Source organism: Typopeltis vanoorti, chromosome 20 (genome assembly GCF_054136105.1).
Source record: "Typopeltis vanoorti isolate ZY-2024b chromosome 20, IOZ_Tvanoo_1.0, whole genome shotgun sequence".
In the NCBI taxonomy this organism is placed as follows: Eukaryota; Metazoa; Arthropoda; class Arachnida; order Uropygi; family Thelyphonidae; genus Typopeltis; species Typopeltis vanoorti.
In genome coordinates this window covers 43,772,954-43,787,992 of record NC_143568.1, presented here as the reverse complement: position 1 = coordinate 43,787,992, position 15,039 = coordinate 43,772,954, and the positions used below count along the sequence as shown (strand labels likewise).

Sequence of the window (15,039 nt, the reverse complement as noted above, 5' to 3'; positions counted from 1 at the left end):
TATCAACAATAACATAGTCAATGACACTTTTCTTATTCCTTGCCTCTTCCCTCCATGTGAAATTGTGCACATTTTTATGTTAGAACAGTGTGTTAATAATAACTAATCCATGTTCTGAGCAGAAATCCAACAGATATTTGCCATTATTATTAGCTTTGTTCTTTTCTCCAGATTTTCCCAAAATATTTTTGTATGTCTGACAATTATTTCCTACTCTGCTATTTAGATCCCCAACAAGGACCAAAAGATTATCAAAATATAATAAAGCACGGTTCCATAGGCACAAATACGTCTCATTGTCCAGTTTCCCATTCGGATATTTGCCCCCATCACTTATATTATAGAGGTATACGTAGAATACAGTTATTCCTGTGTGTATATAAATTCCTGTTAGAAAATATATCATCATCATCATCATCATCATCAAATTCCTGCCATGTACCCTCAAGGGGTGTACAGGATATGACAGTACTACATGAAAAAATTACATCATTACTAACTTCCTATCTACAATTTTCCTCCAAATCAGTCTGTTACTTGTCAAGACTCCAACATTATCAGATCTTATATTTCTATCATCTAAGGCACTTTGTACCGTATCAATCCACCTATATCTTGGTCTTCCTCTGGGTCGTTTTCCTGCCAACCTGGCAGAGAACACTTGTTTTGCTAATCTTTCCTCTCCCATTCTATTTAAGTGACCATACCATCTGAGATTAGCTCTGCTAACGCATTCCTGGATGCTGACAATGTCAAGTTCTTTCCTAATATCCTCATTTTTAATATGATATTGCCATTGATGCCATCTGTTCACGCCTCTAATCTTTCTCAGGACTCTCATATCTGCGGTCTCTAGTCTTTGGTCAAGTGTTTTACTTCTGACCCAGCTCTCAGATCCATAAGTTAAAATTGGTTTGAACACAGTCTTGTATACAGCTAATTTAGTGTTCCGACTCATTTCTTTCTTATTCCATATGAATTTATTCAATTGACTTCCCACGATACCAGCTTTGCTGATTCTGTTGTCTATTTCTATATTTAGTTTACCATCTTCAGTAAAAATTGTGCCTAAGTAGCTGAAATGTTTTACTTGTTCCACAGGTTCTCCATTCACAACACAGTTGACATTTTCAATGATTCTGCCTATTTTCATTGTCTTTGTCTTTTTATTGCTGACCATCATACCATATCTATTACAACAGCTATTCAATTTAGTCAGAGAATCTTGCAGACTTGTAGCGGATTTATTTAGAAGTATAACATCATCCGCATAAAGCAAAGAGCTGACATTAACATCTCCAATTTTGATATCAGGTTTAATACCACATTCCTTCATAATGTGATCCATGTAGATAATGAATAACAGAGGGGATAATGTACATCCTTGTCTCACACCAGATTTAATATTAAACCATCTTCCTGTACTTCCTTCAATTCTAACTGCTGACTCACAACTCAAATAAAGACTAAGTATTGCTTGATATAATGCCCCATTGACACCATATAACTGCAGCGTATTGAATAGCTTCTCTCTTGGCACCTTGTCATATGCCTTTTCCAAATCGACAAAACTTAAATACAGATCTTTGTTATATTCCCATGCTTTCTCGACTATTTGTCCTAAAGTGAAGATCTGATCCTGACAGCCTCTATTTGGCCTGAATCCAGCTTGTTCTTCACCAAGCTTTTCTTCCACAATTCTTCTCAACCGTTTCTCAAGTATACTTGCATAGATCTTGCCAGGAACACTCACTAGGGAAATACCTCTGTAATTCTCACATTCAGTTTTATTTCCCTTTTTATATATGGGTACTATGAGAGCTCTACTCCAATCATCTGGAATTCGTCTCTCTGTCCAGGCTTTCTGAACTATGCAGTGCAGCCACTGTAAGACTCTTATACCACCATACTTCAGCATTTCTGGTCGAATATCATCCACTCCTGCTGCCTTTCCACATTTCAAGCCTTTGATGGCTTTTTCTACTTCAAGTATGAATATGTATTCCTGACTGCATGCCTGGTCAGTGTTTTTTATCACTGTGCAGTCATCACTGCTTGTTTCATTTAGCAGTTTTTCAAAGTAATTACTCCATACTTCAAGGATATCTTTTTCTCCTGTTTTCATTTCACCTTTATCATCTCTAATTCCTTTTACAGCACTCTTTCCTCCATTCCTAAGCTTCTTCAACAACCTCCAGAATATTTTGCCACCTTCTTGATATTTATTTTCTATATTCTTGCCAAAGTCCTCCCATGACTTTTGTTTAGCTAGTTTTACACACTGTTTAGCTTTCTTACATTTGTCTCTGTATTCTGTAAGAGTAAAGCTGACTTATTTGCCAGGAACTTTTGATATGCTTTCTTCTTTTCCTTCACTGCCTCTTTAACTTCCTGTGTCCACCAGGGAGTTCTGATTTTTTTATCTTTGCACACAACCTCACCACATGCCTCTCTGGCAGAATCAATCAATGTTTCCTTCAGAGTTTGCCACTGAATCTCCAAGGTTTGATTCCTGTTCTCAAACTCTTTCATTTTCTTTTCAATAATATTTCTGTATTTTAGTCTACAGTTTATATCTGAGAGCTGCTCAACTTTTATTCGCTTTAAAACTTTCTTACATGTTATTCTTTTCAATATGAAATTCAATTTTATCCTGCTCAAGACTAAATAGTGATCACTTCCAATTTCAAATCCTCTGTACACTCTGGTGTCCTGCACCAGGGAGAAAACATCACTATCAACAATAACATAGTCAATGAGACTTTTCTTATTCCTAGCCTCTTCTCTTCATGTGAATTTGTGCACATTTTTATGTTGGAACATGGTGTTAGTAATAACCAGTCCATGTCCTGAGCAGAAATCCAACAGATATTTGCCATTATTATTAGCTTTGATCTTTTCTCCAAATTTTCCCAAAATATTTTTGTATGTCTCACAATCATTTCCTACTCTACTATTTAGATCCCCAACAAGGACCAACTTTTCCTTTTTCATTGTGTCAGTTGCTTTTTCTAAAGCCTCAAAAAATTCCTCCACTTCTATCTTAGTAGAACCTTCTGTGGGACCATAGGCACAAATAAGTCTCATTGTCCAGTTCCCCATTCTCATATTTGCCCACATTACTCTACTTGAGACTGACTGCCATTCAAGAAGATTAGCTTCGTATTTTGTGTTGAATACTATGGCTACTCCTTCTTTTCCTTGATTGTTATTGCCTGAATATAACATTTTGTATTTATTGCTCAGAAAGATCTCACCAGTTTTGGTCTTTTTTGTTTCAGTCACCCCTATTATGTCGATCTGGTACTTATCTAATTCCTCAGCTAGCTCCATTTCTTTGCCATTCAGGCTTCTTACGTTGATAGTACCGATCTTTAACTCTGGTGATGTAGAGTTGGGGTTTGTTTTCAGATTTGTTCCAGTAGCTGACTTTTCGCTGTTCGCCCTGGTTCCCTGGCGAAAACAATGGGGGCCTTGTTTAACCGGGCGACGCCCCAGCCGGCATGAAATTTTGTCATGTTGTACCATCATTTTTTATTTTGGTTTAACGAATAAGAATACAATTTGGTCGGCTAAATCCCAAATTGCCAGCCCATCCTCGTTCGTTCAGTATCAAAGTAGATACCCAACAGGGTGCACCACGAGAAGGTGAGGATTGGACATTAGGTCAGAAGCCCTGGTCGGTTCTCCGCATTCCTTTAAAGGCTATGTGGAGGTCTCCTCTCAGTTATACAGCTGTGACCCTTAAACACCTTAAACATAGAAAATATATAGCAGAAGTTTAAATAACAAACTAATAAAAAAAATTCTGATGTATAGATCCAGCCTTTTGCCTAAAATTAATAATAGAGAAAAGAGAATACAATTTAGAAACACATATTACATTTATTGACTTTGAAAAAGCATTTGATAAAGTTAAAAGAAGTATTTTATTTAACAGATTAAAACAAAGACAAATACCTAATAATATTCTAATTGCTATCATAAGTATATATGAAAATAATCAAATGCAAATAAGATTAAATTATGAACTATCATGTCCAGAGAGATATACCAAGGTGCCCAACAGGATGTCTCTTTCAGCAACTCTTTTTAATATTTATCTAAATTAAATAATAACAAATGAAATAAACATTTCCATCAAGGTATTAAACTTTCTCCTACTGTGAACTTACACTCTCCTTTTTGCTGATAACCAAATAATAATTACAAATTCTGAAGTAAGAAAGATATTTTAAATTTAAATGAAATAGCAAATGATGATAGAAAGATAATAACAACAAAGAAATCAAAAAGGATGGCCTTTAAAGAACAAGATCCAATAAGAACTAAAATAGTAATAGATAACAAGATTTTAGAACAGGTGAACTCATTTAACTACCTAGGATGTATAATTACATATTAGAATGAAAAAGATATAAACCTAAAAATTGCAAAATATTTATAAAAATAACAGGTGTAATTAACTCTATATTTAAACCTAACCTAGTTCAAATACAAACTAGACTAAAAGTACATAATACATTACCCCTACCAGTCCTATTGTATGGAAGTGAAATCTGGACAATAAAACAAAAAGATAAACTAAGATTAATAACACCTGAAATGAAGTTTATGAGAAAAACTGCAAAATATACTCTATTCGGTTACAAAAGAAATGAAAAAATTATGAAAGAATTAAACTAGGAATCAGTAATAGAAAAATTAAAAAATATAAACATAAATGGATGGAACACGTTGAAAGAATGACAACAGAAAGATTACCAAAACAAGCCTTAAATTACAAACCATTAGGAAAAAGAAAACCTGGACATCCTCTAAAGAGATTCAACGTAAATCTAAAGCCGAAAAGGATTTAGGCCACTCTAGGCCTAAATCCTTGAAAAGCATGATGATATACACATATAACTTAAAATCAGTTTGAATTGCATTTGAGATTTTCTGTATCATAAAGAGAGTTCACAAATACTAGTTTTACAAATAAAATTCTCCCAAAAATATTGGAACTAACTGGTATGCAAACTTTATGAAAATGCATCTGCCTGATGCAGCAAGGGTCTAAATGTATGGTAAAGCACTTTTTGTACAGGTAGCAAAACACTGCCTAGAGCGAACATATTAAGTAAAATGTTTACATATGCAAACTGCTCAGCAAAAGACTAAACCAAGAATATTTTAAACAATAATATTCAAACATTATGACTGAAGATGAAACTTACATTTCTGGGCACCATTGAATAGAGCTCTATCTTTGGGTGTATCTCCTACTTCAATTATTTTAGCTCCAGCCAACAGCTGCATGATCAAACCTGAAGTAACAATGGGAGAGATACCCAGTTCCATTAACGTACCTCTATTTGATGCTAATATAACTCTCATCCAATAAAATGGATCTGCAGAATCGGATGACATAATGCCAAAAAGTGGTATCTAATCAAGTTATGGGGGAAAAAAAAAAATCAATCATAATAATATAATGCCAGTTGAACACATTAGACCATAAAACATGCGAGTTATTTACACACATAGCTAGTCTAAATTTCAACATTTAAGTTTCACCTAAGTTCTGAAGCAGATATCTATACATTCATTACACAACTTACTAAGTCTATATACAGGGTATTTCAAAAAGAATGTCCCGATTCGAAAATTGTATATCTCTGCAACCACGTGCAGCAGGTGGAGGGCACATTGAGCATTTGTAATTGTGGTGAGTGAAACTTTAGGCCTTATTTCATACTTGGTAATTTATTTTGTAACTGTACCACATTTTCATTATTAAATATAATTATTTGAAATCGGGTCATTCTTTTTGAAACACCCTGTGTTATTTAGGCATCAGTCTGTTGTATGCACCTTCCTTCTTCCACCTTTCTAAAGTTCAAAGTGTTATTTAATTTTCAGTACAGTTTTATTTTTCATTGTTTCAATTTGTTTTCTTTTATGTAATTGTGCAGAATTATCATTTATTTCATGACTGTGGATTTTACTCCAATTTTACACCAACTTGTTCACTGTATGCACTACATACTTTAAACAAGATGCTAACTAGCATGCACCCGTGCAAATGTTAGGCATAAAATAGTGTCAGAACAACTAATTCCTTTTAAACTCTTCTGAGGAAGGAAGTGGAGAATGGAGACCTTGCAAAAACAGGTCTATATATAGCAAAGTCTGAATGTTATTGTTACAAGAACAGTTGCATGTGCATTACTGCATTATATTATTAACATTATAAAAAAATTGAATATTCCACTTACAAGTCACCACAGAATTATTCTGCAGTAACGGGTAAAGTATACACACCCTTTCTTTTAGTGTTGCAAGGTGATCAGCATTCATTTTGAAAATTATGGACTTTACAACCATCTTATAAATAACTTTTTTTAATTTCCTTGCATTAGCTCACGCTAGTAACCGCCGATACTTTTATAGTTTACTATATTCAGCATGAAACTCTCTGATTCCAATCTTTGAGTTTCTTATTCGGTTTTAAAACAATGTGGGATTTAATATCCCCTTAATTTGAATAATGTTTATATCGCCAAAATGAAGCCTATTGGCTCTTTATATTAACTAACTTAATGGTTGCACCTGTTTGACAACTCGTATAGCAGAGTATATAAGTTCTTTTCGCTATACCCTTTGGTATCTATTTGGTCTAGCTACTCACTGGTGAAGCCTCAAAAAAGGCTGAAACTGGTCTGGGTGGTGACCTCCCACAATAATGTAATAACAGCATACATTTCCTAGGAAGTGTGTTTTTACATTATGGAAAATACCAAGATTAGCGATCAGAACTTTCCTCACCTTTGCAACGAGTTGCCTGAGATTGTACTACGTACTAGGACTACTTGCATTAGCTCACGCTAGTAACCGCCGATACCTTTATAGTTTACTATATTCAGCATGAAACTCTCTGATTCCAATCTTTGAGTTTCTTATTCGGTTTTAAAACAATGTGGGATTTAATATCCCCTAATTTGAATAATGTTTATATCGCCGAAATGAAGCCTATTGGCTCTTTATATTCCCTCTGTCCAGGTCTTCTGAACTATGCAGTGCATCCACTGTAAGACTTCTATACCTCCATACTTGAGCACTTAAGTAACTTTTATTCTCTTTCTAGCAATGAGAGAATCAGAATCTGAAGACACAGAACTAAGAACCATTGTAACTTTCCGACAAATATTCGTATGGTTCATCATCAGATAGAACTATATTTATCAAGGCTTCTAAATGAAGTTGCTCTTTTTCATAGTCTCCCATATTAGGGCAATTTATAACAATATTTATCACTATAACAAATTTATTCCACCGGACAAAACATTGAATGCATATAACTGTTCGTATGGGTCATAGATTGCAAGTTTGACCTTGTGTGAATCACGTGTGCACCGCTCGGCCCAGTCAGTAAAAAAATTCTTCTCAGGCCACGCGGTGCACACATGATTCGCACATAACAAATCTATTTAACTGCATGAAATAGATAAAAAAAATCATAAAATATGATTATTTTATGTTACTTTCAGCAAATTGTAAAACAAAAAGAAGTTGAGAGGGGATCACAAAATTTTTTAATATTACGGTGGTCAACGTGTTAATTAAGCATCATACAGCCAAGTTACGTAAGTTATATATAAGCCAAGGTATTAACACTGTGACAAATAAGTGAGCCTAAAATGTTAAGATGAACTTATACATATGTGAGATTTGATTCCTACTCTGCTGTTTAGGTCTCTAACAAGAACCAGCATTTCCTTACGTCAGCTATCTCTCAAATGACCCAAAATTCCTCTACTACTTTTCCATCCTATCACCATCCATAGGACTTTTTGATATTAATAGATTACTGGGATCTATTTTTCTCTTTTTGCCTTTTTGTTATAATAGAGTTTGCAATAACGAGAGCCTACAGTAATCATAATTTTTTTTTTTTTTTTTTTTTTTTTTTTAATTTTAGTTTATGTGTGTGTTTCCTTCATTTGTACAAAAAGTATAGCTCTAGTTAGAGCACTGTATAATTTCATGTTCCTATGTTCTGTGTTGATATTCTAACAAACATTTTCAGAGAAAATGTTTGTGGGAGCTCTTCCACCAGTAAGCAGGTTTATAAGAAGCTAAGTTACTTAGTCACAATGGGCCATCGACCTTAAAATGAAAGGGAAGATAGGATAAGATTTTTCTTTTCATTCAATACAATTTTTATCCTGCTTAAAACTAAATACTGATTACTTTCTATTTCAAAAATTCTGTAACCAGGGCTATTTTCTGTATACAAGATTATACAGAAAATAGCTAAAGAAAAAGATCATTTATCATTTTATTATTTGATATTCAGTAAACACTGCTGTAATTATCTTACCTGGCAACATACTAAAAAGATGAAAAGTGTAATGGCAGTCCATAATACTTTCTCCCGAAACTGAATCTAAAAAAAAAAAAAAAAAGCAGTCTCTTTTTGGTTTATTAAAGACATGCAATTTCTTAATAACGTAATTTTATTTATTTAACAATGTGATACAAAAATTTTGATATTTCATAAATACACACACAGGGCCACATTTATACCTTTGGAGGCCCAAGGCGCAACATCATTATGAGGTCTTCAAAAATAAGCATTTTTTTAGTTTATTGAAAATAAAAGTCAACATTTCCATAATAACATTTTAATTACACAATACAACATTGGTATACATATATTTGCATTTTAAAAAAAGCATAAAAATAAATCAGTTCAAATTTAAATAAAAAAATTAATAACTAAAAGGTTTTTTTTCTGGCTTTGGTTTTAGCAAATATATCTATAATGTCATCATAATTGATCGAGTCCATTACATCTGATACAATGCATAATAACGACAGGTCACTTGTTTTATTTTGGTGCAAGTTGCTTCTTAAATAATTTTTATTCATTTCAACACTGAAAATGAGCATTCAGCACTTGCATTTGAAATAGGCATCCTCAAAAATATTTTTAAAATTGTTTCTACGTTCGAAAAAGTAGACTTTAACCCATCGTTTATAAATTTGTACATATTTTTAATTGAAGAATTTTCTTCCTTTATCATTATTAAAAATTGCTTAACTTCATCAGTAAATTTTTCTGGAACAATATCAGTCCCATAAGTTTGTAAAATTTTATCAATACTAGTCTTGTACTTGTCTTGATCTATATCTTCCTTCAAAAAAATGTCAAACATATCTAATATGTCGAAATAGCTTTTTGTTCTTTCATTAATTTCCAAAATTAGCTTATCGCAAATGACATTAAAAGTGTTCACAGCGAAATTTTCTTTACCGTGTAATATAATCTCATTGTTAGATTGTGAAACTTCTTCACTCATTTTTTTTCGTTTTTTGAACTCTTTCCTTTTCATCTTTAAATTTTGTCTCATCTGCTAATAAATTCGCTTCTTCATTTACAGCAGCAAAACTATTTCTTATATCTAAAATAAAACCAACTAAAGAGTGTAACAAATTATTAGCATTTATTCGTTGTAAAATTTTGTCCCACATAACTGTTAAAATTGCTGTTTCTGGTTTGTCAAAATGTTCAGTCAATGATGAGCTCTCTAATTTAGAAATAGGTTTTTCATGAGGAGAAATGGATAGTTCAAGTAATGCATCTTTGTTTATATCCACGTTTCAATATAGCGTCAGCCTTGCCGACCACCTCGTTTCACTTAGTCTTTTAACTGTTAAAGATTTTTTTTCTAAATGTTTAAGGAGTATACCCCATCTTCTTGTTGAAGATGAAAAGTAATTATATACATTTTGAATAAAACAAAAATATTGCACTGCTTCCGGACAAGATTTCGCAGCATAGTTGCCAATTAAATTTAAGGAATGACTAGAGCACAGTATATGATGTGCAGAGGAACTACTTTTTTTTCAGCCTAGCTTGTAAACCTGTATAGATACCTTTCATATTGGCAGCATTATCATAGCTTTGCCCTCTGCACATTTTTATATCCAAAGATAATTCTTCTAAATAATTTTTTTAATACTACCTCTTCTAAATATAAGGAATTATGTTGTGTAATTCTGATGAACCCGATAGATGTTTCTCTAATGTCAGAATTTGCGGCAACATACCTAAATATCATAGCTAGTTGGTCATTATGGGCAATGTCTGCCATTGAATTGAGTATTATTGCAAAATAAGCAGCTTCCTTAATTTCTGATATTAATATTTCTCTTGTTTTTTTAGCTATTAACGCTATGAATTCATCACAAGTATGGTAAGAAAGATAATTTGATCTGCCAGAACCACAGTTGGCTTACATTTTCATGTGATGTTTTAAAAAATCATCAAATTCATTTAAATAATGTAAACTTGATAAATAATTTCCACAAGAATCAGAAAAATATCATTTGTATTTCCTCTAAATGCTAGCCCTAGTTTACTCAGTACTTAATTGTAGCTATTATTCTTTTTAAAACCTCTCTCCAATAATTTTCTTCAGATTGTATATGTTTGATCAATTCAGAATCAATTCGACTATTTACAGAACTTGATTTTCTTTTGCGATATGTGCACATCACTCGTATATGCTCAGTAGAATGCTTGTGATCACATTAAGGTTCGTGTTATATTTCCCCAGTCATTAAAACCCTTCATTAAGCTATTATTTGACTTAGAAAATAATTTACAAACAAAACAGTAAATTGCTTTGCTGGTTTCTGAAAAAAATTAGCCACTCTTGTTTCTCCTTTGTTCCATTCGCCTTTTTATAGTAAAAATGTGATATATTTACATTTCTGACATATATTCTATTGCGTTCTGTGTATTCTTTTTTAAATTTTCGATTTTACCAACATTCTGGGGCATATTTATTAAAATATGCTCGATAAACTGTTCATTAATAGCAAGTAGCTACACTGCTATATCGGTAGGATAAGAGATAGCTTGCTTGCTGGTAAGTACAGACTCCGATTGAAAATTTTCTTCAGAATCCTCCTGATTTGTTTCATTTACTTCTTTCTCTCCTTCTATGTTTTCCACATCATTTTGATGTTCTTCATTTTCACTTTCATCTCCTCCTGATAATGACACCAATGTTTCGTTTTCATTCCGAGAAATGTGAAGTACAATTTCAGTTCTACGAAATTCTTCATTTTTGGAATGCAAGAAAGACAAAATTGCTCCCTTTTGACTATTTAGCTGTTTTTCATTTTCTCTAAGTCGTTTTCTTTTCCTAGCTCCGGATTCAAATTTTTTTGGCATCATTATGTGAATTAATCTATCAAAAGCAAAATAAATATTTATTAAATCCAAAATAAACATATAAATAAAATAAACAATTACGTTAAAACTTAAAAAATACAAAAATAGAAACAGTAGTATCTTGGTTTTGTTAAAATAAACGAGTAACAGTAAAATAAGAATAATAATTAATTGAATAATATATTCTTACCGACTGCAACAACTACTTTAACCATATAATTAGGTATATACACTTGGATACAGTATACTGCTTTACAAGTACTAGCCAAATAACGGTACTAAACTATCAGTTTAATTACCTTTTTTTTGTTGGAATTTCCTTTACTGTTCTACGATATTTGATCCTTTTTGGTACACAGTTTATTTATTGTGCCTCTTCCCAAGAATATAAACGAATTTCCATGTATACAATAAATATTAATATTCAAAAAATCTTGGTAATATTAAACTAGCAACCTTGTAAGTCATTTTATATAAAGAAATGACTAACTTATATCAATAGATTATAAATAATTATGCAACTTCTACGACACTTTATATTTAATATTAAATTTTCTAAGTAGTTTAAATCTTTTAATGTAATTCTAAATATATATATATTATTTACACTTTTAAATATTCCATGTAATTGAATCATAATTAATTTAAAGAAAGATATAATTAAAATCTTTCTGTGAAAGATTTCAATTGCAGTGTTGATTACTGATTTGGAGAACATTGATTTTGTTTGACAAGCATCATAGTTGCTACAAAAATTCTGAATACCGAAAAAATATTACAAGTAATAATTTAGTATAAGGATAAAAGTTTTTTTTTTATTTAAAAAAAAAGAATTTAAATGCAATCAAATTAAGCTTGCTAATCAAGGTAAAAATTGGAACTTCATGAACTGTAAAGTTCAGATATTCTCACTAAAAATAAAAATTTTGAATTTACGGTAATAAAAATTATAGCAAAAATCATCATATTTATGGAATTACAACATTTATTTATTACAAGATTTATTCAACTCCAGCTTTGATTTTTTTAAGTTGCAGATAAACATAAACATAATAATTTTTAAGCAGATAAACATAATAATTCCAGCATTAGTTAAAACATAGAGGCAATAAATAGTAACGATAACTTGCTATGCTCGCTAACATCCACTTTTTTACTCGACCCCTAAAATGACTAGAATCTTGATGCATAAAAAAATGAACTGAAAAATCAATTTAATTTATAAATAATAATAAACTTGAAATTCAAATGCTCTATTTATGTGATATAGAAACTGCTCTTACCCAACTAATTAATACAAATAGCAGCAGCACACAAAAAAACTTCTGTTGTCTCTGGAACGTGTTTCAAAATGACCGCAAAAACTTTCTTTAAAATGAAATGGTTCTCCAAGGTAAGGCAATATTTAAGTGAAGAAATTATGCAAGATCTTTATTTTGTCCAGACATTAAAAATGTATTGTACAATAAAAAGAGAAAACAAAAATATAAATAATTTCTCTATTTTTAGTCTATCCTATATAACTCAAAAACTTATTTACTCTGTTTACAATATCCACTTATTAAACTTCTAGTATGCTTGCAAAGAAGTTAGCTAACTCTATTAAGTTACTTTTACAAACTGCATATCAACTTCAAATATGCCAATAGATTCTCTTAATGACACTTCTTGTTACTGTTAACCTCCCAAACGGCCAGGACATCTATAGACGTCCAGCTAAATCTGGATATGATTCAGCCCACCTGTTGAAAGAACCAGGATAAGAAGTGCAATTTGACCGTCATGTCCATTAGAAAGTGTGATAAACCCTCACGCTGAAGAGAACGGTTAATCGGATTATCTCACTTTCGTAGCTGCCTCTCAGTTGCCTATAACAAGAAACGCACTTCCTTGTTCTATGCTGGGTAACTGGATTTTAGTTATATAGGATAGACTAAAAATAGAGAAATTATTTATATTTTTGTTTTCTCTTTTTATTGTACAATACATTTTTAATGTCTGGACAAAATAAAGATCTTGCATAATTTCTTCACTTAAATATTGCCTTACCTTGGAGAACCATTTCATTTTTAATTTTTTTGCGGTAATTTTTTTCTAATCGCTTACAAGACAAAATATTTTTCTTTGTTCTCGAAGAAATTAATTCAAGATAATTATTTCAAATATTCTTTTAAAAAAAGAAAAGAAAACCGGCTGCTGACATTCCAGATTATGTTATTTTTATTTTTGTACAAAACCATCGAAATCGAATAATACTTCACAGATTTCCTTCAGGACACGCTGGAGCAACTTTGCTTTATAGAGAATAACATGAAATTCTTTAATCATATCGCTAAATTTTTTCTTTATATTATATAGTAATCTATTGTTCTTTGTACTTTCACTTTCTTGGTTTCCTTGTATAATTGGTCATTACAAAATGAAATTAACAGTTATGATTTAAATTTATATGTAGATATTTTCTGCATAATTCAGATATTTTATTCTCCAATTTTTAAAGTAAGTGATACATTTGCTTATTTTTATCATTCAAAATATGTATATCAAATGTGAAATTTCATTTCCTTTCACAATAGAATTGAACTTTATTTTGCCTCTGATAGTTTAAACCCACCCCCCTCGTTGCATCACTATCACACACCCGAAAACTGTTATGAAACATAGGTACAGTTTTTATTTAATTCGTTATTTTTCTTTAGTAATTGTTCCACATAACTTTAATTTTTCGATACTAAAACTATGTGGTGATTATTATAAATTAGCAAATTATAAATCACAAAATATACATATTATTTCCTGATTATTATAAATTAGCAAATTATAAATTAGAAAATATACATGTTATTTCCTGATTATTATAAATCAGGAAATTATGTGATATTCGGTAATAAGCGAATTTAAAATCACTGTCATCCTTCAAAAGCAATATCAGAATAAAGAAAGTGGAAAACCAAACAAGAAATTTCTGCCTGTAAAATATTCAGATATTGCTTGAGGCTCTTTACTGTGCAGCATATTCTATTGTTCTCAGTGGGGGTTAGTAATCTCCGTTAGCTTAGGGCTTGGCAGAAAGGAATAATTAGTAAGTATACCCAAGACACAATTCATTTACGAGATGGCAAGCAGCAACAGCAGTAGCAGTGACGCTCAGGGTAAGAAAACTTCGTGAGATGCAGAAAAGTTGGAGCCTTCGCCTTTCGAGCAGCTCTTGTTCTACTGATGAGGAGAGAAATCTTTCTAGCTCTGAAGATAGCGATTCTGCCTGTACTTTAGATATGTCTTCGTGCAGAAAATGGTTGATTGCCATTGAACGTACACCAGCTTGTCCACGGTTTCTCTTCATAGGTAAGCCAGGAATTACTGAAGACTTTGACTCCAGCAACATTTTAAGCTCTTTCTGCCTATTTTTAGACGATGATATTCTTTCCTTCATAGTGGAACAGACTAACCTTTATGCTTGCCAACAACATCAGCAAGTTGAGTACAGTCTGCATTCACGCAGTAAACTTTGGAGCCCAATAGATATCAACATGCTCCTTACATTTATAGCACTCTTGATTCTGCAAGGTAACGTGAAAAAGCCTGCTCTCGGAATGTATTGGTGTACAGACTGGATTCTGAACATGCCAATGTTTCGTGATGTTATGACTGAAAAACAATTCAGTCTCATCATGAAGTATTTGCATTTTCAGAATAATGAGGAATAGGATCAGGCAACACATGCTTACCCAGTCCTCAGCAAAATTTTTTATGATTTTCTGATGAAAATTCATCAGAAATGTAGATCACTCTACATTCCTGAGAGAGAC

At 31.9% G+C, this 15,039-nt stretch overlaps 1 protein-coding gene across 1 annotated transcript in view; it reads right to left on the bottom strand.

The window, feature by feature from the left end:
- The window catches only part of Sec61alpha (SEC61 translocon subunit alpha), a 151,639-nt gene that overhangs the window by 103,093 nt on the left and 33,507 nt on the right, over positions 1-15,039 (bottom strand). Inside the window, exons 3-4 of the mRNA XM_090410578.1 lie at positions 8,366-8,431; positions 5,220-5,430 (exon numbers count right to left, since the gene is read on the bottom strand). Of these exons, the coding sequence (XP_090266704.1) occupies positions 5,220-5,430; positions 8,366-8,431 (277 nt within the window). The remainder of the gene's footprint in view (positions 1-5,219; positions 5,431-8,365; positions 8,432-15,039) is intronic.